Raw genomic sequence first — 24,542 nt, 5'->3', positions numbered from 1 at the left:
AGGGCTTGAACTTGGGACCTCCCAAACACTCCCAGAACACATAACTATTAAAGCTAATAGATATTTGTGTTATATTTTCACAATAACGAAATTAGAAATTTTGGGGCGTCACATAAGGTCTTAACCTTATTTGTTTCAAAAATTTCTAATTTACTTCTAATAAAAATGAAAGAGTCAAATTATATAAATGTGTAAAGGTTGAGGGCTAAACTTTTTATTATACCTTATATATAAACACCAAATTTTGATGTAGGATTCTTTCACTCACTTATTTAATGTACGGGAGTTAATATGCACATTTTTAAATAAAAATTTAAAATGCAATCTAATTTATAATATAAAAAGTTTATGGTATTTTTACCTTCCAAAATGATTACACTTGATATTGCTCTAAATTACATTTTCAAATGATGAAATCTAGAATTTTTAATAAGATTGAGTTTAAGATATTTAGGTTATAATTTTTTTAGGGTAGAATTGTGTTTTCTACCATAAAATGGCCAATTCTGATGGTTGTCCCATTCCAGTATCGGGAAATTTCATTATTAAATTATGTATATATATTTTTGAACTTTTGAAAGTAAATCTCACATCTCAAAAATTAAAAATTGTTTGAAATTTATATCCTAAATAAATTAAATTTTGTTATAAAATAAAAGAATAGAAAGTAAAGAATAAATAGAATGAGCGAGCGTATTTTATTAATCAATCGACTATTTACAAATCTTCTTTAAAGTCTCTATTTATAGGTATAAAAAGTATAAATGAGGTAGAGATAAAAAGTATAAATGAGGTAGAGATCTACTTTTAATTATTATAAGAATTTAAAGTACATCAAAACTTATCTTGATTTTGATGGACACTCATTTGATAAGATATTCATAACATTCCTCCTTGGATCTCCATTGGTAGATAATGTGCCTCATTAAAACCTTACTAAGATAAAAGCCTTGTAGGGAAAAAAATCCTAGTGAAAGAAAAAGAATACACATATCTATAATACACATAATATACTTCCCTCGTTAAAAACTTTACTAAGAAAACCCAATGAGACAAATCTATAGTCATTGTTACTATTATCAATATTGCATTTTATTTTATTATTTTCATTAAAAGAATAAATTAAATGAAGCATGGATAGCCTATATATAGATTGTAGCACATTAAGCATTTATACGTACATTGGAAACCATCCATGCTTCATTATTAGATTAATATATTCTTTTAATTAAAATTATAAAATAAAAAGCAAAATTGATAGTAGTAACAATGACTATGGAGTAATATAATTAGGGAAGACATAAAGGGGTTTAGGATTTAGTGTTTAAAGTTTAGAGTTTATATTTGAATTTATATACCGTCACATCTATTGTCTCAAGTTATTAACAACATTAATTTTTCTTTATCCTGCTCGGGCAATTAAAACATGTCCAAATTAAAAAATTGTCATATAACCATCCATGTTTCATTATTAGATTAACATAAATAAAACTATTTATTTTATCCATGTTTCATATGACCATCCAAATTAAAACAAGTCCAAATTGAAAATTTGTCAGAGCAGGATAAAAAAGAAAAAAAAAGTATTAACAAAATCTTAAGGCCCAATACTTAATTTTAAAGCCCATAAATGAGACAAAAAGAAACGTAAATCATTTGCAAGTCGTTTAGGCCAACTTGTAGTTGTGATTTTTAAAGGCCACTTTAATTATTGATTTGTGGGTTGGTAGGTAAGTCCCGCTTAGTCTGTAGAATTATGGGCTCCATTTTGTGGCCCATTGAACTCTAAGGTTGGATTGTTATATATGTTTAGGGTTAATATGTAATTTGCCCCTAAATTTTTTTCAAAAGTATTTGAACTTTTTTTTTGTATTCAATTCGTACTTGAACTAGTATTTCGTCATCTAAGTTGATACATTGCATTAACACCTTTAGTTTATGCTGACATGACACTGATGACCAATCTTATAGTGACACATGACAACCTCTTAATATGGCACGTGGTGGATATAAATTAATTTTAAAAAGTATAATTTTTTGGACAAGTTCAAGTATCAACTAGTAATTTTGTACAAGTTTAGAGCCAAACTACATGTTAACCCTTAAAAAATTAATGTTGTTAATAACTTGGGACAATGTGTGTGACGGAATACAAATTCAAGTACCAACTACGTACAAAAAAAAGTTCAAGTATCAAGTAGGTACTCTTGGATAAGTTCAAGGGGTAAAGTACATATAACCTTATTTTTTATTGGATAACTTGCACTATTAGAAAATTAAAACTATTTTACATATAAATAATCTAATGGGGTAAATGATTAAGAAATTTAAATTAGCACTTAAGGTACTGTAAAGTTCCAAGTTTCTTAAGTTTTGAATTGCTTAAATGTGTCAAGTAAATTGATTTGGTTTAGTAGTTTAGTGATCTAGATGTATGTTTGAGGACTTGTGTTCAATTCTATTGCCTTGAATTTTGATTATTTTTTCCCTATATCTAACTAGTTGCACCTAGTTTATCTTTATTTTTTGTATATTGCTTAACAAGACTAGTGGTAAAGCCTTAGCTTACTTTTAAGTCTCAAGTTTGAAACTTATTGTATGCAAAAGTAAAAATTATTTTTGCTTTTCCTTTGCTGTGCCACCTATGTTGTCAGATTGTGTTAACTGATAAATTTGATAGGTTAGGATATTGTTATAAATTTTAAATTTTTTTAGAATTATTCTCTACAAATCTCTCCCTTGATTCATTCCGCTCCACTGCCCTACTTCTCCCATTTTCTTTTTTTTTTTTCGTTTGACACTTTTGTTTATTGATTTTTTTTTTTCTCTCTTATCGTTCTCTCTCTCTCTTTTCTTTTCTTCTTATGACATTTCCCCACAATTTCACTTTGTCTTCTTGTTAACTTTCCCTTTTGTCGTCCCTTGTTATTGGCTTGCTGTCGTTCAAGTCTCAAGTTTTGTGCTGATGTTCTTCCCTAATTTTGGTGTTGGTCGTGTGGGGTTAAAGTGTTTCAATTAGGGCGTTACATCTCTAGTAAGAGTAGTAGTACTTCTTTTAGTGATGTAGTTTTATTTGTTTCTTATGGAAGGTTAGTGGTCTTTTGGTTAGTTGTTTGGTGCATGGTCTGACCGTTTTTATGATTCTGTTAGGCGAAGATCATGTAACAAATATTCCTTTGACAAATTGAGGGTCTCAAAAACTAATTCTTCTTTGGGTAAGTGGTCGAATACCTTAGTTAGGGGTTGGTTGTGTAAATTTTGGCAAGAGTCGATTGCTCTATTGTGTTAAGTTCAAATTATTTAACTGTGTAAGGGTCAAATATCTAGCTCAGTTATGGTGTTCTTGATAATTGTTCAAGTTGTGGATGTTGTGTGCAGAATTTTGGTTGTTGTTGTAGTGCCAACATCTCAAAAACGATCAGGTGTGTGACTTTAAACCTGAAAATCAGTGAAATTGTGCGAAATATAAAATGGCAGGTGTGTATCTAGTCGTGTGGGTCACATGGGTTGGATAGGAAAGGCATGTGGGCCCATTTCTAATGGTTTAGTTGGGTCGGATATGCAAGTTAGCAAAAATTTGTAATTGGTTATGTAATTACGATAGGTGTCTGATAAAGTTAATTCATTATGCATGGTGTTAGATACAAACATTCCATGAGTATAATATAAATATGAAAATTAGACAAATGTTTAGAATAATGCAATGATACAATAATACATCTAAATTATTTATCAAAATAATACAATAGTAGAAGGTAGTGGATGGATGAATTTTAAGTTGCTGAAAATGTTTAGAATTCAAATATGAAAATTAAACAAATAAACAATTAGAATGAATGAAAATAAAATATGTTTGTAAAGAAAATATTGATACAAGAAGAAATCCCTTAAATGTAGTTAAAAATGTGAGTATAATTCTTGTTCTTAAGAAACTTAAAAGGAGGAAAGAAATGATTATGTGAATTTGATAGTTTTATAGGAGTTGTGCATCGAACAAATTTATTAAAAAAAAACAAATTAATTTGGGCTTAAAATAAACTTTTTAATTGGGTTATTAACATATTAGACAAAAAATAAAACAATTAAGTCTTTAAGTGATTCGAATGAACTTTAAATAGGTTTGGTTTTCAATTTATGTGTGTGTGGGCCACCATCTTCACAACTTAGGCTATTGCAAAGTTATTAACATATTCCATTTATGTACACCTCCTAGATCTCATCCAAAAGCTCGTAGCAAATTGATTGTTATTCTAAATAAACTTTGATGAATTTAAATTAAGAAATTTTAGCCCATCCACGCATGTATCAAAACATTTGGAATAGTGTTCTAAGAATTCTAATACTAAATCCTCAAATCAAATGACGATTCAGTAAAAAGAAATTATTGTTAAACAATAGGTGAAACTAATAAGGCTACTAATTTATTATTTCTATGTCGGCAAAACAACGAACTAGCAACCTTCCGAGGCCATGTAGCCCCTACCTCACAATACCAAAAATGGCTGGTTAGCAGGCTTATTAATTTCCCTTAACTCAAAAACAAAGCAGAAGCAAACTCGAAAAGATTAAGAAACTTGTATTGAATAGAAAAGCCAAAAGAGAATAATAGCACACCAAGTGTTTGAGTAAATACTCTCAAAAGTATTTTATTACTTTGAAGGATCATAACTGAATAATTACAAATGAGGGAAATGCTTCTATTTATAGTTGAGCTCTCTCAAATTCAATGGTACAAATCAAATTACATCAACGGCTGAGATTAGTGCCTATCAACAAGACAATAGTCCTAAGGGATTTAAACTCTATACATTCTCATCCTTTAGGATTTACAATAATTACCCTAATAACTCTAGTTTTACTGAAGTGTCTCATTGCGTCACCAAAGCTTCAAGTAAATGTGCTTCCCCATATGTTCCACGAATCAGCTCATTTCAAGTTAGTTGAATGAGTCTCATTTAATCAATTGACCTCCATAAAACGTTCTATGCGCATTCATCGTGTTTTGATCCGCGACCCGTAACATTTGTAACACATTCGAAAATTTAAAAAAAAAAAACCTAAACCATTTTTCTCTTTTAACTATTTTAACCTTGAATAATTATTTTAAATAATTGTTTTACCATTTTATCTTAAGCCTAAGCTAATAATTTTTTATCATAAACCATTAAGGAATTATAAGTTATAACCTTTTTTATATTTATAATATGTTGTGTTTTTATTATTTTATTTGATAAAATATGAATCATAAAATGGACATACATAATATTAAAAATATATTCTTTATATTCTTTATATTTATTTCTAGTAATTGGCTTAATTAGTTTTTTAAAACCTATAGAATAATCAATACTTTTATCTTGTTCATTTGTGGATTCCTTAATTAAGTGGACTTATTTGAAAACAAACAAGGCTGAGGGCTGATTCAACTGGCATAGGATATAACATTTAGTAGTAATACTTTTTTTTTTTTTGTTAGTTTGAAGTACAATCCACTCACAAGCTTACTAAATATAGACTTCCTCTTTTTTGAGATACTAACAAATTGAGTCCATCAGTCAATGTAAAATAAGTAGAGAGAATCACAATGTATTTTTTTAAATAATCTTATTATAAGTTTTGATTTTATTTTTTTGACACAAGATTTAGAATTATCTATAGCTTCTCCTCAACCGATAAATAGGAGGATAATGTGCTTCTATATTGACAACAATATTCATATTAATGGAATTAAGACTCAATCAGCCACAATGTAAGCTTTTAAATTAAAATATTTAGGAGTCAATTTAAACATTGGAATTTATTTCCCAAATTAATCTATTTTACATGTTTATTTAGTTAATTTAACCTTTCGAATTCGTCTTCCCAAATTAATATGATGTACATATAATGTTTGTTTTCTTCGAATAAAGTAATGTAACTTTGTCTTGAAAAGTTATAGTAATCATTAAGTAAAGGATTAAATCTAGAATTGGTACTTGAATTTGTCTATTTTTCTCAAATTAGTGCTTAAATTTTTTTTGTCTTAAATTAGTACTTGAACTTTTTTCTGCCGACTATATTGGTATTCGAGTGACGGTATTAGACAATGACACATGTCATTAGTGACATCATGATGATGTCATTATTTTCCATTTCTATTTTGTACCCTTCCAATTTTCCTTTCACGTTCCCTCCCCCCTTTTCTTCCTAACTTCTCTTTCCTCCATTTTCTCTTTTTCTTGCCTCATCGCCACTGTTGTCGTAGCTATTGATATGAACCGCCACTCTTCGGTATGAGCAGCCGCTCTCAAACTTTCATCCATGTCAAGAGGATAATATCATATAAGGATTCTGGTATTGTTTTGGGGAGTTTTTCCATTCTTCCCTTTTTGGACTGTCAATGGAGGAACCCATGGGGTTGAGCATCGGTTGGAATGGATGGGTTTTTAACAAATATATTTTTTATTTTACAAATTTGGGTTAGTTCCCTTTTCATTTTCTTCCCGAACACGATGCTTCCTTTGTTTGTTCCGTGCGTATTGCATGGTGATTCGTCTGGTAATTTGGAGGCCATTCTTGCTAAGAAGCGAGAGGGGAGATTGGGAATTAAGGTCCAAAAATTGAAGTGCACTGTAATTTTCTTCTGTTTCAAACCCACCCCATTTGTCAGCCGAAAGAAATCCAAGCAATGAGGCACTAATTATTCAGTAAAAATAGCATATTACAACCAACCATTTTTGTTCAACAAAATTTGGGGGGGTAACATAAAACAGCTTGGAACAACCAATTAATCTGCTACAAATTTGGACTTTCATGCTCATTTTGATTTTAACTCCGATTGAAAATAAAGATGCAGACATGAAGATAAAAAGCACAAAACGTAAGATTATAAAGAAAGCCACGGTATTCCCTTTGCCTCAAGTGACTCCCCTTCAAATTAATACAATAATTTTTGAGATACAAAATTTCTTGCAATGAATCGGTTAAACTTAATCAGTTCATTATTCCTTTTTTTTTTTTTCATTTTTTCATTGGTGATGCAGACTCTATCTCCAACAGCCACAACGATGCAAGTTCCGATGACACCGTCTCTAATTTTTGGCCAAGCCTCGCCATTTTACAGATTCATTTTCTGTGCCATGTTCACTTTAACTCTCTCCTTAATCGCCTGTACAAAATTCTGCCACTGTGAAACCACCGTAGATAGCGGCGATAATCTCCCTACAGGCTACAACTCTCTATCGAACAAAATTTGGGTTCTCTAGAATCAACAAAATCTGGGTAGGAAAAAGAATAAGAAGAAAAGAAAAAGGGAAGAAACAGAGGGAAAATGAAAAAAGAAAAGAAGACGGCGACGGTGACGGTGACAGTGACGGTGATTGCTCATACCGAAGAGTGCAGTTCATATCAACAACGATGACGGCAGTGGAGATGAGACAAGAAAAAGAGAAAATGGGGGAAAGAGAAGACAGAAAGAAAAAATGGAAGGGTAAAAAATAGAAAAAAGGAAAGAAAAGGAAAATAATTACATCACCATGATGTCACTAATGACAGGTGTTATTGTCTGATACTGCCACCTGTCTCAGTCAGTTAGATTCGAGTGCTAATAATTGACGGAAAAAAAGTTCAAATATCAATCTGGAATAAAAAAACTTTAAATATTAATTTAGGAGAAGTTCAGATACCAAATTTTTTTATTTTTTTAATTATAAAGAAAAAATTTTTGATTTTTCATCTTGAGCTTCAAAATAACTGTCATCTAGATTTAATTTTAGAAAGATGCTCTTTGCTTCAAGGGTCAAGACTTAATTTTGAAGTAAAATTTGATTGAGATTTTTTTTTTTTTGAGAATTTGATTTTATTTGAATTTAAAAGTTGTTGATATTAGATCTTGAATCAATAATGTCTGCTTCAAGGTCGTCGATACTTGATCTTGAAAACGAGTTTACACTACTTTCTTTAGTGGAATTAGATTGAAAGGCAGCTTTCTTCATAAACGGTTTTTGTAACGCCCCAAAATTTGATGATTTGAAAGTTGGATTTTGTTGTAATTAAGTTTCTATATCTGTGGTTATGTGCTTTGCTTGTATGAATGAGGTCAAGAGTTTGAGTCAAATCCTTAGAATTTTTTTAGTCCATTTTAAGCAACCTCAATCCTAGAGTTGCATAATTAAGTTAATTTACTGTAAACCTCAATAATTAAGGCATTGTTTGATTGCCAGTAAAATATTTTCCGTAAAATGATTTCTGGAAAATGTTTTACTTTTCTGTAAAATGATTTACTGGAAAATATTTTCGGTGTTTGATTGAATCATGTAAAATATTTTCTTTGCTTGGCAAATTTTTGAAAATATTTTTCGGAAAAGTTGTTTTTACATATATTAATATATTTTAATAAATTTTATATTTTAAATTATTTTTACATATATTGCAATGATTTATTTATAATAATACTCAATTATTAAGCTACAATATTAATCGTTATAAATTGAAAAAACTAATATCAAATAAATTATTTGTAATTGTGTTAAAAAACAAGTATTGAATAATTAAAAAACAAGTTCTTGGAAAATCGATAAATGTAGCGGTTTTCTCTAAAAATGAAGGAAGGAATGAAGGAGGCGATAGAGAGGAGAGCACGGAAAATGTTTTACGGAAATTGAAAGGGTAAAACATTTTCCCTAAAATGTAACCCATTTTCCCTTGTTTTGGAGTTCATTTTCCAAATGGAAAATGTTTTCCGCCAATCAAACGCTGGAAAAGTTGGAAATGATTTTTCGGAAAATCAATTCCGTCAATCAAACAGACCCTAAGTGTCAGTATTCTATTTGGTCCTGTGATTGAATCCCGAAGTATGCGATAGGGAACATTTTTTCTAAGTGTTAGAAATTTGATAGGAAGTTATTAAAACTTTAATTTGTCATCATCTTCTTTTTATTTTATTTTATTTTATTTTTCCTTTCTATCGTTTCTTTCATTTCCTTTCTTCTCCTTTTTCAGTTCTTTTATTTTCTTCATTCTAATTGTCATCGTAAGTAAATACGGGTCTAGTCAAAATTATACTCTATAAATCACATCGATCAAAAGGCTATTAAGTAAGTCACTGTCAATTCGTTCGTTTTCATAGTTTTCCCCTTTATTCTTCATAACTTGCTCTGAATTGGGTGTTGAGTGTATTGTGAGAATTGTTTATAGACGATTGGTTGTTTTCCTATTTAGGCGGAAATATCAGAAGTAGTGAACAAAAACATGTCAATTCTAGTGGTCACCATTAAATTTTCAGCTTCGGAGATCCTCTACATTGTTATTACTTCAAAATCTCTTTAGATGAGTACCGAAAACCCCAGTTTTTGCGAATTTCAAACGCCAAAAACATAGCTATCGACACTACACGGCCGTGTGGTTGGCCGTGTAACTCATTGTTCACCGAATTCAAGCCACATGGGCAAGGGACACGGACGTATGTCCAGACCATGTGTGGCCATGTTAGTGTAGGGTTCACTCGGGTAAATGACACAAGCGTGTGTCTAGGCTGTGTAACTCACTGAGTTGAAAATAAGGACCACACAGGCCAGGGACACGGGCGTGTGCCCAGGCTGTGTGAGTCACATGGGCAAGGACACGAACATGTGTCCAAGCCGTGTGACTCAGTGTTTACAATTTAGACCCACACGGCTAGATGACACAGGCGAGTGTCAGGCCGTGTGAGCCACACGGGCAAGGACACGAGCATGTGTCTAGGTCGTGTGACTCATTGTTTACGATTTTTAACCACACAAGCAGACGACACGGGCGTGTGTTAGGCCGTGTGAGCCACACGGGCATGCATACAGGCGTGTGGCATATAAATAGGGTTCGAACTTTATTTTGTGAGGTTGTGAATGTTGTCTAACATGAGCACTGACCTCCACAATGTATTTATGATCTGAATTTTATTGTACGAGGTCTATCGGATGCTCTAAGATTGAGATATGGACTATATAAGTGTATGTGTACTATGATGGCTATTAATGATACTGATATGTACTATCTATTTAAGAATTGAATCGGAATGACTGAACACATATTGTTGATATTTGTAATCTGCAATTGCATGGGTTGGGATATTGTGAAGGTGGAAGTAATCTGCTCTGAATCAGTGGCTAAGCCACGATGTGTATATGTGAATCTGGCGTTTGTTGCATTTTGATCTAGCAGCTAGCCTACATCTCTATAAACGTGTTGGACAGACACTTTATAGTGTGTAGGGTTGGTTGGGCATTAAACACCCTTAACGGTGTGTTGGGATGGCCGGAGATGGTGTGTAGCGAATGGGGGTAGGAATAACTGCATATGTATCTGAAACTGGAATTGCTTATGTTATTTAACTGAATCTTGGAATTTGAGAATTATCTTATAAATGTGTTTTAATTGAATAGATGTCTTTTATTCACTGGGTTCACAACTCATTTCGTCGTTGATTGGATTTCAGGTGGCTCTCAAACTTGAACAGGTCGGTGCTGCGGGAGCTTGGTCAATCCGATTATCTTTTCTTTAAATCTTACTATTAGTAATTTCAGTTTTATCTGATATTATGATGTTTGGGAAGATTAAATATTTAGTTAATTACTGTAATAGTTATAAAATGTTGAATGATTTCATTTTGACTGCGTTTACAAATGTGGTTTTCCTAATAACGACAATGTAACTCTCTAGACTTGGTCTGGACATCTAGGTCAGATTTAGGGTGTTACAATTTTTGGCTTATTCTCCTTGGTTGAATTGGATCGATAGGTGACTTTTTTCAAAACTTATGGTGTTCGTCAAAATTTCTTCAGTTTCTTTAAAAAACTAGATTTTTAAACTTGTCAAGCATCGAAAATAATTCTTCCTTTAAAATGTAAAAATACAAGTATGAAATATTTTACACGCCATGCATACCAAATATATATAGTTATACAAGATAGTGAACATATAAAAGGAGTCCCACGCCTAAAGATGACTTATAAACTACCTTACCAATGTTGAACTTTAGATTTTCACTTGTTAATTTTACAAGGAAGATAAAATGAAACCGGGTTTACGTTCTATTGGCTTTCCCTTTAACATGCCATCTAATTCTTTCACAAATATTTCCATAGCTCGGGCTGGCAACGTAATTGGTAGCACAATTCCAGCCTCTCCTTTCTTGTTCTTGAATGGTATTAAAAAACTTGCTACTCCAGGTATTGCCCCTACTCCACCTTTAGCTGGACCACCATAAACTGCCTTGCCCCACCCGAAATCCGCATCATCAAACCCGGCACGTGTCACATCCGACACCAGGTAAGATCGAATAACCGTGAAATGTGGTCGACCCTTAATCACCATTAAATCTGCTAATGATTTCATGTATTCTTCTGTTACATCATTCTTTGCTTGTTTCACCAGCTCCAATGAATACCCTAATGGGTTTTGACAAAGTTTCCCTGCTTGTGCTACTGCCACTGGGAACGCGAATGCATTCCCATAGTACCCCGAAGATAATGGAGGATTAAACCTGGAACGTGCGTTTACGATGCATATAATACGTACCTCTTCCTCGGGATTAGCTTGAATTGCGATGGTTCGACAACGCCATAAACAAGCAGTCAATAGCTCAAATGTTGAACACTTACGAAGGTGTTTTGGCACAAGTTTGCGAAGTGCTGAGACTTCCATGGGGCCAAAGAAAAAGGACCGATGGACCATGTCATCGTAGGGGACAATGGTTCCCTCTACTTCTTCGTACTCACGATGCTTACATGTGACTCTCGGTGGATCTCTAGCCCGCAACAGATGCCTTTCCCATACGGGTGGAATGGATGGGGTAAGCCTACCACGAGCCATTTCTCCTACAGCAAACATGAATTGAGCTAGGCCAGCAGCATCGCTCATGGTGTGGTTCAGGCGAAGGGCGAAGATAAAACCACCGCATCTAAGTCGCGTTACCTGTTAACCAAGAATATTAAATTTGGGTGATCTATCTTCAAAATCATATATAAATCTTTTAAAAAAATTATATTATTTATTTGATTTGAAGTTTAATTATTCGTTTAACAAAAAGAATTTGCAAAAAAAAGTTTACATAACATTAATCAGTATAGTAATTGTGAGAATTGATTTTTTTTTTCGATGGGCCACCCCACTGCTCATTTCACGAGCACTAAAAATTAATGGTGTACAAACCAAATTAGTGTTGCCTTTATATAAAGCAGTTCTCATTGATTGCTAGCTTGGCCTACACTTTTTTATTTTTCAGACTAACGTTCGTGCTATGATATTCAACATTTTGAAATAAGATATAAATATTAGTTCAAATTTATATATAAATGATTTTGAACCTTAATCTCGTTGTTGTTAGAATTTTACCGTATGTCTTTTATAATTCATATAAAAAAATTATATAAATTATTTTACCTAATTAACCCGAGACGTATTTTTAATATTTTACACTTTATTTGAAAAATGCATTTTTATCATTTATCAAAAGTCTTGGAATTTGACGTATGTTTCATTCGGACGGTTGCTAGTGACAAAAAAAATTATAATTTAAAAATGGCAATGATAGGGCCCACCATCCAAATTATAAACTTTTGGTCAATGTGGGTCCTATGATTCAAATATTAAGATTCCTTTTTTTTCTTCCATTCATATAATTTAAGTGGAGGTTAGTCTAAAAACATAAATAAATTATTTAAGTGGAGGACCATCCTTTTATGAGCAAAAGTATTATTGAAGACTAAAAGTTAGTTTTTATTTTATTTTATTTATTAAAAGAATAGGTGAAATAATTTTTTTTGTGTTAAAAAATTGATCCATTTATATTGTTAAAATTGACGTGGCTGATGAAACAATCAAATTGTGCTTACGTGCAACGACCAATTTTTAACAAAAGGCCAGTTTAGTCTTTAATCTAAAGTACCAAGACTATTTTGTCTATTATTTTAGTGGGGAAAATAAAATACAATTCTTTCACCTAATTTTGTTCTATTATTTCAATTTTGCAAGGTTGTTTAGTATTCGGAAAATAATATTAAAGTTGGTATTATACCATATAAAGAATAATAGAACTAAAACTAGAAAACATATTATTGGTGGGCTGTGCTTGTCGTTTTTAATCATTCATATTGATGGGATTATTTAAAAAATAAATGAGGAAGGAGAAACCCTAGTGTGTTTGATGCGAACATACTGCCTCTTAATATCTTATAATTATCAAAATCGATATCAGTGATTTTGAATATAAGTTACCGGATTTTTTTTAAGATTGCATATTTATGTGATGTTTAAAATAACGGAATTAGTATAAAATTAATACATAATGTTTTAAATCAATGGATAGGTAAAATAAGTACCTGAATAAGTATTACGGGGCAATTCAACACCCCAGTAGAACCCGGAACATCATAAAGGAGCTCCTCCAAGCATGGGAATGGTGGTTGAAGTGCATCACCGAATTGCTCCAGCGTAACATCCGCATCCGCTTCGATAAACATTACACCTTCACCGCTGCAATCCACCATCAGCTTGCGCTGAGCTCCTTCCCTTAGCCTACCGGCAAACGGGTAATAAAACACTAACGCTTGTGCAAGTGCCTCCCTGATCACCCTAACAGGGTCTTTTCCTTGCATGGAAGGGTTGTATTTGTAAAATTGGATAACCGGAATTTGGAACCGAAGACCTTCTTGATCATCGATGTCGGATAATAGTTTGTATTCATGAGGGGTAGGCTTAGCCGGAGCTATTAGTTCAGGTTCATGTCGGTGAACCTTGAACACTAGGGAAGTGGAGGAAGTTGCCATGATACCAAAAGGAGCAAAAGGATGGAGTGTTGGTTTGCTTTGAAGTGCTTGTGAGAGTGGTATTTATAGGAAGAAATGGATAGTTATTTCCCACTTTGTTACCAAGTTATCTTCTAATATTATCTTAATTATATATGGTGGACAAAATGTGGGTTGTTGAGGGAAGGAAAGGGATGAGAAATTGTGGTGTGAGGTTCAAGGCAGCCGGTTTTAAATTATTTTTTTACAACGATATTTCTCAACTTTTTCCAAATCAAAAGATTGACCGACCCATTACATTAAATGAAGTCAACTTCGCTTCACTTGACTTGGAATTGTAAGTTGCTATTGCTCAAACTTATCTCTAAATGATTAAACCCAGAATTTTGTAATTTTCATTTTTGGCCTAAAATTGTCTTTTACCCGTTTTGAGTGAGACATTATTAGTAAAACAATAACTCATAAAATTTGGAGTAAAATGGGCCAAAACTCATGCTTACTCCCATCCCTGTATCTAAAAATATTATTATTAAAGTTCCTTTCAAAAATAAATCCTAAGTTTAAAGAGTGTTTTAACTCTTTGGAACGGAACTTTGCGTTGACCCGTTGGGTAGCCGTGAATGGTCGAGCTCCGCTGTGGCGTCGGAATTAGAAAGGGCAGCTAAGAAGGTTAAAAACAGAGAAGTTACTAGGGTGGAGAGCGGTGACCAGGAGAAGAAAGAAACAACAAGTAAGGCTTCCTTCAGGGACATGTTGATGTCTAATATTGAAACCGAGAAAGGCAATGATATATATCTGGACCAGGATGAAATTTGCTTAAATAATGATGATATTCATATATCTATGGACATCCCCTACCCTAATATTTACTTTTCAGATCTTGTTCATGATTTGAGTATGAAGCAAACGACTATTTTCAGGCTCCTTGGTTGCTCTATAGGCTACTAAGCACTTGTTGGTAGGATCAAACTTCTTTGGAAACCTGTTGACCTTGATAATGATTATGTCTTAGTCAAGTTTGCAAATCCTCTGGATTATAATAAGGTATTAACAGAGTGGCCACTGCAGATGAGACACACCCGCAAAAGGTGGTCGTTGAGCAAGAGGCGACATTACCTAAACCTAACCATAAAGTAGTCATTGTTATTAAAGTAACAATAACATGGGAATTGCTATAGTGGATCAGTCAAGTCAAAAATAAAACGGTGTTCCAGTTAAACCTAAGGCTCTCACCATAAATGATATACCAAAAAAAGAAAAAAAGGTTGAAAGTGCGGAAGCATGTTGAACATAAGTATAGTACTAGACCACACATTGCTGGATGGGTTGAGTCAATCATTCGTCACCTAGACAAGCATGCTTCTTCTTCACTCCTAGGTGATAGGAATATTCTACATGACAACATTCTAGTACATGCTAGTGCCACAAGCCGCGTAAAGGAACCCATGACCAAGGCACACTTTGACAGTTCATCCTGTTTACTCGGGGTCAATCGGCCCATAGAGATTAGCCCATTGCTTGTAGAAACTCAAGGCTCATCTACTTCAAGTTTGGTGAATATATAAACACTCTAGTGATTTGTATTTTACTAGGGTAAATATTTGTAATGCTAAAGGATCTTATAAAGTGTTTAGATCTCATAGGACTCTCAACTTGTAGATAGATTTTAATCTTGGTGGGTGATGTATTTTAAATTGTACTGTTGGATCGTAGGGAGCTCAACTATAAATAAAGTCATTCCCCCTTATTTGCAATCACTCATTCATTCAATAATAGAATTTTTTTGGAGCAATTACTCAAACAATTGGTGTTTATTTGCTTTCTTGTGGTTTTCTTTTTTGTTCATTCATTGCTTCTTCGCTTTTGTGTTTGCTTCCGTTAAGTTTCGATGCCTTAGAGAATTTCCTTTGTGAATTCTCATTTTTTCGATATTTAGGTTGATTTAGATTTAGGCAAATTTGAAGCTAAGTTCTTGCCTAAGACCACTCCATGATAGTTAGTATCAAGAGTCAGTGTTCGATAAGACGCTGTTAAGATGGTGAAAGAAGTAGATAATTAGATTGAGTCAAGGGAGATGTGGGGGAGAGCTAGGAAAGCAAGCAAATTGAGGGATAAGCTATCAGCTTTGGAAGGTCGAGTGTCTAATCTAGAGGAATTTGTGGTTGGTATGAAGGAAACACTCAAGGTAGTTAAGGGACGCACCACAGAGTTGAACTCAGTGAAAGATCAGCTTAAGGGATAGGTAGTAAAGGCTCCCAGCTCCAATATGGATGCCATGCAAGGGGCTCTCAAGACTATAGTTGGTAAGCTGACGAAGAAGAATGATACTCTTGAAGCTATGATGATTGTTATAGAGGAAAAAACTGAAGCCACGTTGACAGCTTTAAAAGAACAGATTGAAGAGCTCATGGGAGAGCTCGTTGTTCGTAGGGCTATCTTGGGTAAAAGGCACTACACCAAAATAGGCTTTTAGCGGCATTTTTAGTGGCGTTTAGGTAAAAAAAGCCGCTAAAAATCGAGCATTAGCGGCGCTTTACATAAAACGCCGCTAAAGATCGACCATTCGGGGCTTTAGCGGCGTTTTTTAGAAAAGCGCCGCTAATGCTCAGGGTTTTAGCGGCGTTTTTAGAAAAGCACCGCTAATGCTTTGGTCTTTAGCGGCATTTTTGGGGAAGCGACGCTAATGCTCTGGTCTTTAGCGGCGTTTTTGGGAAAGCGCCGCTAATGCTCTGGTCTTTAGCGGCGTTTTTGGAGAAGCGCCGCTAATGCTCTGGTCTTTAGCGGCGTTTTTGGAGAAGCGCCGCTAATGCTCTGGTTTTTAGCGGCGTTTTTGAGAAAGCGCCACAAAAACATTTTATCTGTCTAATTACTATTTAATTTATTTATTTATATTAATTAAAATTCAATTTATTTTTAATTGAATATTTGTTAAAAATGGATAAATTTGAAATAATGACACGAGAAATAATTTGAAATAAAAAATAGAAAATATTTGTTAAAATGAAAAATTAAAATACTATTATTTAAAATAATTTTAAAGTTTTTGGGTACATTATCGAGTGTTTTTAATTTACATATTAAATAATTTCTTATATAATCGTAAAAGAGATAGTATTAATTTTAAAATATTGAATTAATTGTCTCTATAGTTTAAGGTTTTTGTTTAGGGTATATGATTTAGAGTTTAAGGTTTAGGAGTTACTATTTTAAGGTTTATGGATTATGAGTTTAGGGGTTATGGTTTACAGTTTATGCTTTAAGATTTAGGGTTTAAGGGTTACGATTTATGGTTTAAGGGTATAGATTAAGGGTTGGGGTTTAAAGTTTAGGGGTTAAGGGTTAGGGGTTGAGGGTTAAGAGTTAGAGGTTTAAGATTTAAGGTTTAGATTAATTAGTTTTTAATTTATATATTAAATAATTTCTTATATAATTGTAAAAGAGATAATATTAAATTGATATATTAAAATTATGATTATAGTTTAAATTATTTATAAATAATTTATATATTAAATAATTTAATATATTAAAATAATGATTATAGTGTTCTTGGTACATGACTGATTGTTTTTAATTTATATAATCGTAAATAGATAGTATTAATTTTAAAATATTGAATTAATTATGATTATAGTTTAGGTATATGGTTTAGGGTTTAAAGTTTAAGAGTTACTATTTTAAGGTTTATGGATTATGGGTTTAGGAATTACGGTTTATGGTTTATTGTTTAAGGGTTGGGATTTAAAGTTTAGGGTTAGGGTTTAGGATTTGAGTTATATTTTATGATTTATGGTTTAGGGATAAGGGTTTAGGGTTTAGATTAATTAGTATTTTTAATTTATATATTAAATAATTTCTTATATAATTGTGAAAGATATAATATTAATTTTAATATATTAAAATTATGATTATAGTTTAAATTATTTAAGAGATAATCGATAAACTTTATATATATTAAATGGTTTAGGATTTAAGGTTTATTTGAGATTTGTTAAATGAAAAATTTTATACAATCAATTAATGCTTTTATATTTAAAAATTTTAATCTAAACCATTTGATATATTTAAATATTAGATTTTTAAAAAATTAATAAATAAATAAAATCACTTAATTAATAATTTTTAACAAATAAAATAAAAAAATTTTAACAAAGCAAAACGACATCGTTGTTTTAAAAAAAAAGCAGTAACGGCGTTTTTTTATAAAAACGCCACAAAATTCATTTTACTTGAAAGAATTCGCGCTGATTTTTTCCCAAATTTCCCCCCTAAAACCCCTAACTTTATCATTCTTCTTCTTTCCTTTAGTACACGGGGCTTTGCACATGACGAACACCGTGAAACATCAACGGAGACGCTCCGCCATTAAATCCATGTTTGGCAAACATCGAGCTTCGATAATTTTCAAATCAAGGTCGCCATGCAAAAATACAACAGGATCCGGAGCATCTTCCCCTATTGAATCAAATTGAGAAATAAAGAAAAATTATTCAAAGACGGTCAATGAGAAAAATGAAGATGATAAATAGCAATGTAAAAGGTAGGCAAGGTAGGTTATAGCAGCTTGAAAATAAAATTGTTTTTGTTTTTAGTAATTAATTAGTGTTCATATTGGTGTTGGCAATAACCGGAGAACAACAAAGTCACTGCCGTGTAGGGACGTTGTTTTCGAAACATCAGAATCCCAGTTTGTTTTCTCCGACTAAAGCCAACGTCCATAACCGAAGGCTGTAACAGGGAGCGAAATTTCAGAAGTTTACGGTTTTGTTTCTTTTTGGCTAATGTGGTTCTGTTTATCATTATTTGCCTTTGCTGGCTACTCTCTCAATTCTTCTTTATCATTCTTGTTTTGGGTTTTCATTTTTTTTTCTAAATGACTGACAGCTTCGATGCACCATTTTTTTTGAACTATTCTTTTTGCAGCGATTGGGTTTAATGTAGAGGCTCTACAATACAACAACATCAAGTTTCAAGTTTCAAGCACGGGAGCCATGAGTAGCTAGTTCTCTATTTCCTTACTTGGAGATTGTAGTTCTTAGAGGAAAGAAAGATTGAAAAAGCTGTTTGATATTTGTTCAATTTTGACAATTTTGATAAACTGGTTTTCTTATGTTGTTAGATTAGGCTCTGGCTTTTAAGGTGGGTCTCTTTTGTATTAATTTGTTATCTATTCCTCGTACAAAATTTAGTTTTTTGAATTGTCATCCATTGTCTTGTGTAGTAATACGGATAGGGATGGAACTTGTGAGAGTTTGTCTTGAAGAAAAGAATGATGATATTTCATCAGTTCCACCAGGTTTCGAGCCTCGTGCATTATTTACCTTAAAGAGTGAGGCACAGGATACTAAAAGACATGAGCGTGATAATTTGATCTGCTGTTCAGCCTCTACTAGAGCCATTCTAGTTGAAAAGGGAACTGGGTTGGCCAATGATGAAAGTTCAAAGATTACAAGGTCAATGTCTATGAGGCGTCGACCTTGGATAAACTATGGTCAATATGATAACAGTTCAGAAGATGAACCCGATCATGGAAAGCTCAATCAAGTTAGTTTCTGCTTGTTTACTTTGCCTGGTACAATTGTCAGCAGTGTTGAGTGGTTTTTAGTTTCTTCATATAGAGAGTTGGCAATATTAGATGAAAAAATAACTTAATCACAACATAAAATATGACACGACATTGAACAATAACATGAATATGACTCAATTACAAAATTCATAGTAATATAAAAATACCTTAAACAAGATTACGACACAGATACAAAAATTTCTGGGTCTATATGTATAGAAAATTTTGCTTCAATTTGGGTCCGCGAAAAAATGAAATATATGCTTGAAGTAGAGGTCGTGAAGTACATATATTCCTGTAACTTGCTTCAATTTAATGGAGAAGGAATTCAATATCTCTAGTATTATGTTTCCTTTGATTTTGTATTTATCTATGCAGCATACTTATAATCTTTGACATTGCTTTTTATAGCTCAACTGCCGGGAACAACTCAAGATCACTTGCAAATATTTAACATAGAGATGAAAGCAAAAATGAAGTCACATCAGATGCCTGAACATGTCAAATTCATTTGTTTTCTCAAATTTTCTTTGTAATGGTTCTATTACATTCGGCCATTAGCTTTTGGGCTCTCGACCTTTATTGTTTTCCTTGATGGTAAACTTGATTGCATGAGTTTATCAAACCATCCTGGGTTCTTGTCTAGGTTGTATTTTGGAAATGGATTTCCCCAAAAATGCTTGGCCTAGTCACACAAACTTCTATGTATCATCGGTCAATTGAAGGTAAGGTGTTATTTTACAAGTCCAGAAACTTTGTTTTATTCATTGTGGATTAATTCCTTTTGATGCTTGCATACATGTATGCACTCCTTTGTGTTTTATTCTATTTTTGTTCTTAGATCTATTAAATCTAACTTAATTTTCACGCATTCTGTTGTGCAAGTAGATCATTCTTCTCTTATGTAGAAGCCATTCATTAGTATATTTCAAGGCTGCCAGATTCATTCCAGATAAAGTTTTCATGAAGCAAAAGAAATGGGCAGTTCTGAGAAGAAATTTGCTCGTAAACTCAGTGAGATCAACGTCGTTGACGAACAGGTATTTGCCTCATTGAATCCCCATCTGGAAAAAAGCTTTTGTTTTTTTTTATTCTTTTAAATTTTGTTGTTTTAAAATTGCAGGAACTTAGAGAAGCTTCAGCTAATATTGAACCAAAGCATCAAAACGACGTTGCAGATTTAATAAATAGTTACAAAAGTTTATACCCAAAATGGGTTTTTGATCTCAGGTAATTTAAAACTCTTATTTACTTAATGGTGTAATTTTGAATTTCATTGGAAACTTTAATTTGTTAGAATTTGATCCTCTTAATTTGCAAAAATTGGAAATTTGATCCTGTTTTTGGTGCATACATGCACTTGAACAGTTGGTTTTTGCTAATTTGTTTTGATCTCCGATAGTTTAAAACTCTTATTTACTTAATGGTGTAAGTCTGAATTTCATTGGAAACTTTAATTTGTTAGACTTCCATCCTCTTATTTTATAAAAATTGAAAATTTCATTAGTAAATACATGAACTTGAACCATTGATTTTGTTAATTTGTTGCATATAAATCGTTATAGAAATTAAAGATTTAGCCCTATTTCCGTAAATATATGAACTATAAATCGTTAATTTTAATTTATTTACTAACCTTGTGTTTGATTAGGTGAGGAAACCAAGTAGTTCATTTACAATGTGTGGTTCAATGATATACACTAAGACCCCTTCAAGGGAATCCTTATGTGGAAATGCGAGATTATAATATATATACATTTGTTTCAATTTATTCTGTTGAGTTTACTTGAAAATTTGTGGAATTATGTATTACTTGCTTTATTTTTTAATAGCTTATACTGTTAGTGAATTAGATAGATTTACTCCCTATTATACCTATATCTAAGTTGAAATTATATATGCCTTTGCATTCCAAATATGAAAAATTGGAAATTAGGCATAGCCTATTGAAATTGGTGTTTTGATATGAATGTGTTATGCTTCTGTTTGTGCAAATATGTATCGTACCATGGTAGGATATTCAACATTTGAGTTTGTGTTGAACAAATATGCAATGGAAGTGTTTTGCAGGATTATCAAAGGAATTCTCACCAATAAGGTTTGTTTTACATGATTCTTTTATGTGCAATTGTTTTTACTATCAAATTCATGCTCATATTTTAGTTTAATAGCTTTTCATTTTTGAGATGGTTATAATGGGGGTTTTATTCTACCAATCAGTTGGTGGGTCTTTTTTTTGTCCTTTTTCATTTTCTGCTTTTTTTTTTCTAGTTTTGTAATGGTGAATGCAGTATGGTTGATGGTTTTGTAGGGGAAGAAGTTCTATTAATGGGTATTTACAATTGAAGAGCGGTAAGGTTTGGAGCAAGTCATTTTACTAAGAGAGCAAGGGTTTTTATTATGAATTTATGATATATTTGTTTAGGTTTGTTGAAAAGAGTTTTAGATTCTAAAATCATGTTGTTATACCAGGATGGTAAGTCCCATGAAAGGAGTGGACAAGAGACAAATCAACAGATGTGAAATTATAAATACCAGCTTGAGCAAGAAGTAAGAGGATTCTAATTCTATTTCATTATTTGTTTTGGCGTATTTGTTCGAAAATCAGTTTCTCTAGAAAATTTTCCCTTTCTTATGTTTTTGTCCCCCCAAAACGATGGAGATTGCAAGAAGTAAGGGTTTTTGAACTCGTTTTTAGTCTACGAATCTACACACTCTCACTCCTCGTCTTTATAAATCTTAAGCTTATCGAGGGTTGATTTGATGTATTCTACTAGGAAGCAAAGAAGCATCGGCATAACAATAGACTTTTAAGGGGAGACATATGAAAACATGAAACAATTGTTTACTCGTTCAGAATTAACGGTTTTGCTAATGAATGACATGCCGTTATCATGATATACATGTTTTGATTTTCTTTTTTTTTCTTACCGGTAACAGCCAGCTTTGTGCAGGATTTATATCTCATTCTCATGCAACATGCTACCACTTGGGTGATACAGGTTAAAAAGTTGCAGCAGCAGTTGTAGGAAGAGACCGATTTGCACTTAGCTCTAGCAAGTGCTGTTGAACATTGTGGTTCACCTTCTTCTAGTTCTCCAGGCAAGCTTCCGGATAAGGTCAGTCTCCTTCCGTGGGATTTCTGTTCTTTTTTTATGTTCTTTTCTCAATTTCTGAAACTTGGATTTCAGGCCCAGGAGCTTTTAGATAGCATAGTTGTTCTCGAGATTACCGTAGCAAAGTTAGAGCAGGAATTTGTTTATAAATTTTCCCATCAAACATACCTTATTGAGGCACTTAAAATTTTTTATATATTTCTGAAGAAATGTTCCTTATTTTTGGGTTTTTACTTGTTTTTTATTTGTTTACAGCAAGCATTACACCAGGGACTGTGTTGATTTTGTTGGCTGGAAGGTTTATGGGGAAGAGAGTTGTTTTCTTGAAGCAACTTACTTCTGGGCTCCTTTTGGTCACCGGTGGGCATTACATATTTTACTGCTATCCTTGTTTCGTCATTGATTTGCTTACTGCTTTAAAATATTGGATGTATGATATATGTTATTCAATTGCGAGCTGGATATATGGACATGTTTGTTAAAACCCTTGTTATTGATTTCTGCAGTATTACTTCCATAGTTTCTCACTTGGTTTATTTTCTAGAAGCATTATGCTGCTTTTATCTTATAGATAAGATTTGATGGTAGCAAACCAATTTAACATTTAATATGCCCGAGATTGAGTGATGCTATCTTGAAATTTAATGCTTCAGAAAAGGATAAACGTGGTGAAAAATATCGATTCACTATCGAATTGATTTGATTAAAAGTATATTAATTTAAATAATATTTTTTATTTATCCTTAAAAGTATATTTAAAGTTTAAATTTAACAAATAAAACATAATATAATATTTATTATAAAAAATTTATTTGATTAAAATAATTTTTTTAAATGTTATGTTTTTAGTGGCGTTTTTGCAAGAAGCGTCGCTAAAGGTTTGTTCTATAGCGGCGTTTGTGGTAAAAGCGCTGCTAAAGGTCTTTAGCTATAGCAGCGTTTGTGGGAAAAGCGCCGCTAAATATCCTGATCTATAGCGGCGTTTCTCGTAAAAGCGTCGCTAAAGGCCATGGTCTTTAGCGGCGTTTGTTGGAGAAGCGCCGCTAAAGGTCATGGCCTTTAGCGGCATTTTTGGGAAAAGCGCCGCTAAAAGTCATGGTCTTTAGCGGCGTTTATTTCTAAAAACGCCGCTAAAGTTAGCGACGCTGTCATTAGCGTCATTTTTTGTAAAGCCTGTTTTGGTGTAGTGAGGTGTTGTCTGGGACACCCAACCATAAGACTGATGTCTCCAAACCGGAGAAATTCAAGGGGGCAAAGTCTCAAGAAAGATGGACAATTTGTTGAGAGAAATAGAGTAATACTTTAGTACCATCAACATCAAATAAGATGTTGCTAAGGAAAATACCATCTCACCAAATCATGTTTTTCTTCACAGTATATTATTGCAACTTCAAATAGCAGAATCAAAATAAAAAATGTAGAAGGAACACTTAAGTTTATGATACAATTAGTAACCATGGCATTTGTACTAAAATATATAAGTGATACACGAATAGCATAAGTAATAATTTAATATAGTAAATAAGATCATAGTAATAAGCAAATAAAAATGATCAAGGTAATTAACTCATTAAGGGTAAATATGTAGCGTAAAATATATGTATGTATGTGTGTAGTGACACTCTTAATCAAAGCGTTTTAAGGGTAACAACGCATGTATTTTTTAATCCTAAATTTAAAAATCAACAAGTTCATTTTCAATTTTAAAAATTATAAAATATATTCATAATATCTTTAAAATATTTTATATTTTCTTTTTAAATTTTATAATTTATAATTACATTTTCTCTCATTTTTCCAACAACCAAACGTGTAAAAACCTAAAATTTAAATTTTTTCCAATTTCTTTTAATTTAGTTTTTTTAGTATATTGTTTGCCTCAAATACCTAATTAAAACTCAAAAGAATATCAAAATTAACAAATCTATAAACCCAAAAAATGGTTGTGCTGATGACATCAACTCCAAAGGCTTTACTTTTTGCTACTAAAATAGTAACAGTTTCAAGCTCTAATGTTCTCATGTCTTATCACTTCTAGCTTGAGCATTGGAGGGAGATTGCAGATCAAGGCCATGATATTTGGGTTTTTTTTTATAAAATTAA

General features: G+C 32.4%; 2 protein-coding genes across 19 annotated transcripts; one reads left to right on the top strand and one right to left on the bottom strand.

Annotated features, from left to right (window-relative positions):
* Positions 1 to 10,814: 10,814 nt before the first annotated feature.
* On the bottom strand, positions 10,815 to 13,865 carry LOC105783454 (benzyl alcohol O-benzoyltransferase). The gene is made up of 2 exons (XM_012608929.2): positions 13,335 to 13,865; positions 10,815 to 11,928 (listed from the first exon to the last, which is right to left on the bottom strand). The coding sequence occupies exons 1-2, from the start codon at positions 13,779 to 13,781 to the stop codon at positions 11,011 to 11,013; spliced, it is 1,365 nt and encodes a 454-aa protein (XP_012464383.1). The 5' UTR covers positions 13,782 to 13,865; the 3' UTR covers positions 10,815 to 11,010.
* A 4,141-nt stretch (positions 13,866 to 18,006) lies between these two features.
* Positions 18,007 to 22,975, top strand: LOC105783708 (origin of replication complex subunit 2-like). 18 transcript variants are annotated; one of them, XR_008192554.1, is made up of 10 exons: positions 18,007 to 18,896; positions 18,979 to 19,301; positions 19,735 to 20,048; positions 20,212 to 20,363; positions 20,447 to 20,553; positions 21,384 to 21,421; positions 21,635 to 21,675; positions 21,796 to 21,873; positions 22,326 to 22,442; positions 22,695 to 22,975. XR_008192554.1 is itself a non-coding variant. In XM_052626071.1 (6 exons), the coding sequence occupies exons 1-4, from the start codon at positions 20,301 to 20,303 to the stop codon at positions 21,844 to 21,846; spliced, it is 267 nt and encodes an 88-aa protein (XP_052482031.1). In that variant the 5' UTR covers positions 20,060 to 20,300; the 3' UTR covers positions 21,847 to 21,873; positions 22,326 to 22,442; positions 22,695 to 22,975. The 18 variants fall into 18 exon arrangements, 1 of the variants encoding a protein (XP_052482031.1); XR_008192544.1 differs by having other exon boundaries at positions 18,007 to 18,297; positions 18,681 to 18,896; positions 20,447 to 21,675; XR_008192545.1 differs by having other exon boundaries at positions 18,007 to 18,306; positions 18,681 to 18,896; positions 20,447 to 21,675.
* Positions 22,976 to 24,542: the final 1,567 nt, after the last annotated feature.

Source organism: Gossypium raimondii, chromosome 13, assembly GCF_025698545.1.
Source record: "Gossypium raimondii isolate GPD5lz chromosome 13, ASM2569854v1, whole genome shotgun sequence".
Taxonomy (NCBI): domain Eukaryota; kingdom Viridiplantae; phylum Streptophyta; class Magnoliopsida; order Malvales; family Malvaceae; genus Gossypium; species Gossypium raimondii.
This window is presented reverse-complemented; position numbering and strand designations above follow the sequence as displayed.